General features: G+C 52.2%; 1 protein-coding gene across 1 annotated transcript; it reads right to left on the bottom strand.

Moving 5' to 3' along the window:
• Positions 1–8,343: 8,343 nt before the first annotated feature.
• On the bottom strand, positions 8,344–8,708 carry LOC147095952 (histone H4-like). The gene has a single exon (XM_085974046.1). The coding sequence runs from the start codon at positions 8,706–8,708 to the stop codon at positions 8,397–8,399; it is 312 nt and encodes a 103-aa protein (XP_085830172.1). The 3' UTR covers positions 8,344–8,396.

The following is an 8,708-nucleotide window of genomic DNA, read 5'->3' on the forward strand; positions in this document are numbered from 1 at the left end:
ATGACCTCACCAGGATTGTCAGGGTGAGTACCCTTTCCAGTGTCCTCCTCATCCTTGCATGTGCACCTCACATTATGGGCAAAGGGACCTGAAAGCCCTAATGGCCAGCCTTCATCCAGCAGCTATGGGACTGGCATTAACATCAATTGCACATTCTGCACTTTCCACACTGGCCAAGCTATTCGACCATGGGAGGCAGTGCACACCAGATCAGGGCTCCACACTGGCCAAGCTATTCGACCATGGGAGGCAGTGCACACCAGATCAGGGCTACACACTGTACTTAGAGGCCGTCCTTTCTCTTGCAGGCCAAGCTGGCCCACAATCAGAAGAGCCGGACTGAGACCGGGGGAGGCGGTCCCCAGATCCAGCAGCTCACTGACCTGGAAGAGCGCGTGGGTCGCCTCATGGGAGCCCGGGTGATTGGGCCCGTTGCCAGTGGAGATGCCGACCCTGTTCTGGGCACCAATGGTAAGGACATCACCTTTTGGACCTCTCTCGTCCCACTTGCGCATCAGATCTACATCCTTTGCCACTGTCCGACCAATGCGCTGAATGCCACCACTCATGCCTCCCTTGCTAACGCCCTCTCCTCAATCTAAAGCTACTCTTGTCCCTTCCTGCTTTCAGATGGTGAGGAGGAGGTCCCTGAAGCTGCCAGTGACAGCCCCTCGGAAGAGGAGGAGGAGGAGGAGGAGGAAGAGGAAGCGGAAGGCGGCCCATCAGGGGAACCCTCACCCGCGCCAGGGGATGCCAATGTAGGGGACACGTCTTCCCTGGAGGAGAGCCTGGGGGAAGTGTCGGAGGGGAGTGTCGCTCCTGGGACCAGTGGCGTGCAGCAACGCAGGGGGTGTGCGGTTGCTCAGCGGCCTTCTTCCCAGAGGGGTGTAGTTGCTGGGCCCAGTGGCATCCAGCAACGCGGGAAGGGTCGGCCAGCTCAGCGGCCTTCTCCCCAGAGGGAGAGTCCGGCCTCCAGTCCGGCGACAGTCAACTCCGAGGAGCTGCGCCTCCTCGATCAAATGTCCGTGGACTCGGAGCGCCGGCACACCGATCTCATGGGGGTTGTGGCACGGATGCCTGAGGCCATCGAGTCCCTGGCTCATAGTGTGGCCGAGTTCGGGGCCTCACAGGCCAGGAGTTTGGAGCTATTCGGGGCAGCACAGGACGCGAGTCATGCCGAATTCGTGGCAGCACAGGCAGCGAGTTGGGTGGAATTCGGGGCAGCTCACGCAGCGAGTGGGCAGGTGATCAGTGGTGCCGTGCAGTCACTGGCTGGTCTGATGCGGTCACAGACCAGGGCAGCACGGGCACTCACTGCTGCCACACTCGCTGCGTCAGCCAGGCATCGCCAGGACACCCGCCGCGCTGTAGCAGCACAGCGGTCTGTCGTTCGGCACATTGCAGCGCATGCTGCAGTGCGGGCCCGGGCGAGTGCCAGTGTGCCACTTGACCAGCGACCACCTGCCATACGCCAGCTTGCCCCCATTCCTCCAGCCGCCACTGTCACTCCCCAGTGGAGCTGCCACGAGATGCTGGTCCGACTGATGCTGGCCAGCCACAGCTGCAGCATTCACCAGCCAGCCCCTCGAGGCCCAGACCTCGTCTAGGCCGACCCCCAAGGGCATCTGCCGTGACGACATGTGCCCCTCAGAAGCCTTCCCCCAGCCTTGCAGCAGCCACTGGGCACGGTTTGAGGAGGAGCAGCAGGGCGGCCAGGGGCCGCCAAAGGCTGGACAAGGAATCGCCCTCGCGGGCCACAAAGTAGAGGGTGTGGACAAATGTTTGTTTATATTGGGATGGTTGTTTTGTTTCTGGGGATGGTTGTTTTGTTTCTGGGGATGGTTGTTTTGTTTCTGGGGATGGTTGTTTTGTTAAGGCCGAGGATGAAGGCCATTTTTGTTTAAATGTTTTGTTATTCCTCCCCAGGTTGTGGGAGTGAGTCATGTGTGTGACTGTTTTTTGGGGGGTGTTGTCTGTTTTTGGGCTTCATGTGGGAAGGGCCCTGAGTTTGTTCAATAAAGCATTTTATTTATTCATATTGTCCATGTTTGATCTTTGAAGTGTTTGTTGCCTTAAGCGGCTGAGGGCTTGCGGAGCGGCTGCATTCATGTTCTTTCATTGGCACAAGCCATTCCTTGACAGGGGGCCTAGAAGTGACATTCAATAAGCCGCCGACGGGCGGCCCTTGGACCTTGTGCCTCCCTCCTGGCCTGGTACTCCTCCTCCTCCTCCTCCTCCTCCTCCTCCTCATGCTCCTCCTGCTCCTCCTCCTGAGGTGGTGCTCCAGCGTGAGGTGGCAGTGCCTGAGTCCTGCGGATAGCCAGGTTGTGCAGCATGCAGCAAACGACCACGAACTGGGAGACTCGCTCCGGCGAATACTGCAGAGATCCGCCGGAACGATCCAGGCAGCGGAACCGTTGCTTGAGGACGCCAATTGTTTGTTCTATGATGTTCCTTGTCGCTTGATGGCTCTCGTTGTATGCCTCTTCAGCAGGGGTCCTGGGCGCGTGGAGCAGGGTCATGAGCCAGGTACACAAAGGATAGCCTTTGTCCCCGATAAGCCATCCTCTTGGGTGAGGCTGTGCCTGAAAGATGTCAGCCACAGTAGCCTGTCGCAGGATAAAGGCATCGTGGCTGCTGCCTGGAAAGCGAGCATTGACAGCTAGGATGCGCTGCCTGTGGTCACACACCAGCTGTACGTTGAGGGAATGGTAGCCCTTCCGGTTGCGGTAATCCTCGGGATGGTCCAGAGGTGCCCGCAAAGCCACATGCGTGCAGTCAATGGCGCCCTGCACCATGGGGAAGTCCGCGATTCTTGCAAATCCCACTGCACGCTGCTGCTGCCTCTCCAGGGTCATGGGGAAGGAGATGAATTGTCGTCTCCTTCTGAAAAGGGCATTGGTGACCTGGTGGATGCAACAATGCACGGCGAACTGGGATATGTTAGCAATGTCCCCAGCAGCTGATTGGAAGGAGCCGGTGGCATAGAAGTTCAGAGCCACCGTCACCTTCACTTCCACCGACAGAGACGTCCTGCAACTCAGCTGTGGAAGCAGATCTCTGTGAAGCAGATGGCAGATCTCTGCAACCACCTCCCTTCTGAATCGCAGCCTCCTAACACATTGCGCGCCATTCATGTTGAGATACGAGACCTGCTGGCGGTATTGCCTGAGTGGGTAAGGCCCACGTTGCCGACACCTGTTGCCCCCTCTGCGTCTAGCCAGGGCTGCCCCTCTAACACAGCATCTGCGAGCCCTTCCGACATAATCCTGAAACTCAGCATTGGCACCCCATGCAGCCCCCATAATATGCTGGCAAACAATGAGATATCAGTGAAGGCGAATTGCAAAGCTCTGGTCTGAAGCCAAAAATACCTGTCCTAGTGTTGGCCCAAAGCAGTAAGCTCCCTTCCTTGGTTTTTTCAAAAAATCCGTTGCACAAGAGTGATTGCTGCAAAATGCCTGCCCTTTATAGTGCAGGATAAGTGCCCTTTAATTTGCGCTCCCCGCGGCCAGCTTCGGCTGTGCACCGTTCCACTCCACAGTCGTTAGGGCCGCCTGGCGCACAATGGGCCAGCGCGACTGAAGTTCCGGTTTGGGGCGCACAAAGGGCGTTGCACGAGGAAATGACGTCATAATCTGCGCGCGCAGCAGGGCGCGCGCAAAGACTTTGCGCCGGCGCTAAATGTCTACTGAAGTTGGGGCGAGGCGCAGATCGCGCTGCGCCCGGGCGCTAAGCGCCTAGCGCTCGAGATTTACTCCTCCTAAGGCGCTAACGGCTGGCACACGCAACTGAACATTCTAGGCCACTGTATTACAAAAAACACCAGCAAACTCTGAACATACAAAAAAATGAAAGTGAGGGTTAAATAAAGAAAGGATGATAAAACATTTTTTAAAAGAGTTCCATTCTTTATGTTGTCCATGTTACAAATGTCATTAGTCAAATGAAAATAAATAGTCCCTTCTGGATCTCGTGAGTGGCTCTGAAAAGAGCCTTTGGGTTGAGTTTTTAAGGTGGGAGGACCGAGAGGCTTTATTTGCAGCTGGTGTATTTGGTGACAGCTTTCGTCCCCTCCGAGACGGCGTGCTTGGCCAGTTCCCCGGGCAGCAGCAGGCGGACGGCAGTCTGGATCTCCCGGGAGGAGATGGTCTGGCATTTGGCGTAATGGATCAGGCGGGAGGCCTCGCAGGCGATGCGCTCGAAAATGTCGGTGAGGAACGAGTTGATGACACTCATGGCCTTGGAGAAGATGCCGGTGTCGGGGGGGACCTGCTTCAGCACCTTGTAGATGTAGATGCTGTAACTCTACTTCCTGGTCTTCCTGCGCTTATCGGCTTTGGCCCGCTTATTGGTGGCCGGTTTCTTCGGCCCATTTCCCGGGCGATGCCCTTGGACGCCACTTCAGGCATGGTAAATGGATGCGATGCGAGGATTTTTGATGGAGAGTCTCCCGGACGCGCTATTTAATAGCTAGTCGTATGCAAATGAGGAATCAGAAAGTGAAGGATTTCTATTGGGGAACCAGCTTTTAAGTAGCTATTGTGAGTTCGGAACAAGGGTTGCTAACTGGCCAATCAGAAACTCTCATGGTGTTGCAGCTTGTTTCAGGCACGTGGGGGAGAGTCTCCACATGGCTGCAGCTTGAAAAATATATTATAATAGCAAAATACTGTGGATGCTGGAAATCTGAAAAAACAACAGAAAATGCTGGAAATACTTGATGAAGGGTCCCAGGCCTGAAACGTTAACTCTGTTTCTCTCTCCACGAATGCTGCCTGGCCTGCTGAGTATTTCCAGGATTTTCTGTTGAAAAATATTTTTTTTGTACCATAAGTTGCCCTGTTAAATTACAGCCGGCTTGCCCGACATTGATCCAGCTGAATGTTGGGAAGACTGAAGCCATCGTCTTCTATCCCCGCCACTAACTGCGTCCCCACGCCACCGACTCCCTCCCTCTCCCTGGGCAGCTGGCTGAGCCAGACTGTTCGCAACCGTGGTGTCATATTTGAACCCCCACCCCCCTCAGATGAGCTTCCGACCACATATCCACGTCATCACTAAGACTACCTATTACCGCCGCCGGTACATCACCCGACCCCGCCTCCGCCTCAGCTCATCTGCTGCTGAGACCCTCATCCATGCCTTTGTTACCTCTAGACTTGACTATTCCAACGCACTCCTGGCTGGCCTCCCACATTCCATCCTACGTAAACTTGAGGTCATCCAAAACTCTGCTGCCCGTGTCCGCACTTGCACCAAGTCCCATTCAATCATTACCCCATGTGCTCGCTGACCGCTACAGCGGATCCCGGTTAAGCAATGCCGCGATTTAAACATTCTCATCCTTGTTTTCAAATTCCTCCATGGCCTCGCACCCCCCTCCCCCACACACACACAAAGCTAGGTGGGCGTGTGTGCTGTGAGGAGGATGCAGAGAAACTCCAGTACATTTTGGATAGGTTGGGCGATTGGGCAGATGCATGGCAGATGCAGTATAATATGGATAAATGCGAGGTTATCCACTTTGGTTGCAAAAACAGAAAGGCAGATTATTATCTGAACGGCAATAGATTGGGAAAAGGGGAAGTGCAACGAGACCTGGGTGTCCTTGTGCAACAGTCGCTGAAGGTAAGCATGCAGGTGCAGCAGACAGTTAAGAAGGCAAATGGTATGCTGGCCTTCATAGCGAGAGGATTCGAGTACAGGAGCAACGATGTCTTGCTACAGTTGTACAGGGCCTTGGTGAGACCATACCTTGAGTATTGTGTGCAGTTTTGGTCGCCTTATCTGAGGAAGGATGTTCTTGCCATGGAGGGAGTGCAGCGAAGATTCACCAGACTGATACTTGGGATGGCAGGAATGACATATGAGGAGAGATTGTGTCGATTGGGCTTATACTCACTGGAGGGGATCTCATTGAAAATTATAAAATTCTAACAGGACTAGACAGACTGGATGCAGGAAGGATGTTCCCGATGGTTGGGGAGTCCAGAACCAGGGGTCACAGTCTAAGGATAAGGGGTAAGCCATTTAGGACAGAGATGAGGAGGAATTTCTTCACCCAGAGAGTGGTGAACCTGTGGAATTCTCTACCACAGAAGGCAGTAGAGGCCAATTCATTAAATATATTCAAGAAGGAGTTAGATACAGTTCTTAAGACTAAAGGGATCAAGGGATATGGGGAGAAGGTAGGGACAGGGTACTGAGTTTGGATGATCAGCCATGATCTCATTGAATGGCGGAGCAGGCTCGATGGGCCGGATGGCCTACTCCTGCTCCTATCTACCGTTATTTAATGGAATTAAATTCTCTCTACCTCTCTCTCCGCCTTTAAAATGCTCCTTAAAACGTATGTCTTTCTGTCCTAATATCTCCCTATGTGGCTCGGTGTCAATTTTTGTCTGATTACTCTCCTGTGAAATGCCTTAGGATGTTTTACTACATTAAAAGCACTATATGAATGCACGTTGTTGTTGGAATACCTAGATTAGGCAGATGGATCATGGAGAACTAAGATTATCGTTCGCAGCATGACTCGATATTTCATCCATAAGCCACGCCTGAAATCTAATATAAAGAGGCACATTCCTTGACAAAGATACACATAAAACATACCATAGTCACACTGAAGCAAAGATTCTGCTGCTTGAACAGTTCTGGGGGGCTGGAGGGTGGAGGTGTCCTATTGCACAGCCCTAGAACTGTATCCATTATAGTGGTATGCTGCACAGTGCATGATTATGCTGTCAGAAGACACGTCACCATGCAATAGTTAAGACAGGAAGGACAGTCAGGATCGACAGAGGCTGAGCTCGAGACTGGCTGCTCCACCAGACTGGCGGCAAGGAAGACAAGCCCAGCAACTTCTAATGGACAATCATTTAAATTAGACATTCAACGGTCACTTCAGCACAAGCAATGCTGAACTCATGTTCCCAACGAAACTGATGCACCAAACCCATCCACACCATTATGCTCTACCCAACCCCGGCCATCAAACATGTCAATCCCATTCATTTCCTGCTACAGAAATTTGCCCCAGTAAGGGTGAAAACGTGATTCCAATAAACAGTGCAGGATTCATTATGAATTAATGCCTCCTTATCCCACTGCTTCTCTGTGTCCAGTGCGTCTCCAACTACCTAATGTAAGCGACCTGATGGACGTGACTGAATGTTTACTTGGATACAGATGACTCTTTACCTCCTTCTGCAGGGCCATAAGATTGTCCTGTTAATGACACATCTAACACTGCAGTGGCTGCCTGAGATTGCACTCTCTGGCTCAGTAGGGTGGCAAGGATACAGCAGGACCCCGAGCAACAACTCCCTTCTCCAATATATCCAAGTTTGCTGATGATACAAAGCTGGGTGGGAATGTAAGTTGTGAGGAGGATGCAAAGAGGTGTCAAGGGGATATAGACAGGCTAAGTGAGTGGGCAAGAACATGGCAACTGGAATATAATGCGGAGAAATGTGAAGTTATCCACTTTGGTAGGAAAAATAGAAAAGCAGAGTATTTTTTAATTGGTGAGAGATTGGGAAATGTTGGTGTTCAGAGGGACCTGGGTGTCCTTGTACACAAATCACTGAAAGTTAACATGCAGGTACAATCAGGAAAGCAACTGGTATGTTGGCCTTTATTACAAGAGGATTTGAGTATAAGAGTAAAGACGTCTTACTGCAATTATATAGGGCCCTGGTGAGACCACACCTGGAGTACTGTGTACAGTTTTGGTCTCCTTACCTAAGGAAGGATATACTTGCCATAGAGGGAGTGCAACAAAGGATCACCAGACTGGTTCCTGGGATGGGGGGATTGTCCTTTGAGGAGAGATTAAGTAGACTAGGCCTATATTCTCTAGAGTTTAGAAGATTGAGAGGTGATCTCATTGAAACATACACAATTCTTACAGGGTTTGACAGGGTAGATGCAGGGAGGATTTTTCTCCTGGCTGGGGAGTCTAGAACCAGGGGTCACAGTCTCAGAATAAGGGGTCGACCATTTAGGACTGAGATGAGGAGAAATTTCTTCACTCAGAGGGTGGTGAATCTTTGGAATTCTCTACTCCTGAGGGCTGTGGAGGCTCAGTCGTTGGGTATATGCAAGACAGATGGATAGATTTTTGAATATTAAGGGAATCAAGGAATATGGGAATAGTACAGGAAAGTGGAGATGAGGTGGCGTAGCAGACTCGAAGGGCCAAATGGCCGACTCCTGTCCCTATTTCTTACATTATCTGTGCCTACTCCTGCCACGCCCCTCATTGTCAAATGTCGCAGTGAGGTTTACAAGAATTTTTACACTTCACAGCCCTCTTGTCGATTGAATGGGTGGCTCTTAAAAGAGCCTTTTTTTCTTTGGTTCAGATCCATAATTTTATTTTAATCTTTTCAACCGCCGAACCCATAGAGTGTCCGCCCCTGGCGTTTCAGCGCGTACACCACGTCCAGGGCAGTGACCGTCCTGCGCTTCGCGTGTTCCGTGTAGGTGACCGAGTCTCTGATGATGTTCTCCAGGAAGACCTTCAGCACACCCCGGATCTCTTCGTAGATGAGACCGGAGATGCGCTTGACACCGCCTCGCCGAGCCAGGCGGCGGATGGCAGGCTTGGTGATGCCCTGGATGTTGTCACGAAGGACTTTGCGGTGCCGCTTAGCTCCACCTTTCCCCAGCCCCTTACCCCCTTTCCCTCTGCCAGTCAT

The sequence above is a fragment of the Somniosus microcephalus genome, unplaced genomic scaffold (assembly GCF_052327205.1).
Source record: "Somniosus microcephalus isolate GS21.2 unplaced genomic scaffold, FLI_Smic_1.0 unresolved_chr1, whole genome shotgun sequence".
NCBI lineage: Eukaryota > Metazoa > Chordata > Chondrichthyes > Squaliformes > Somniosidae > Somniosus > Somniosus microcephalus.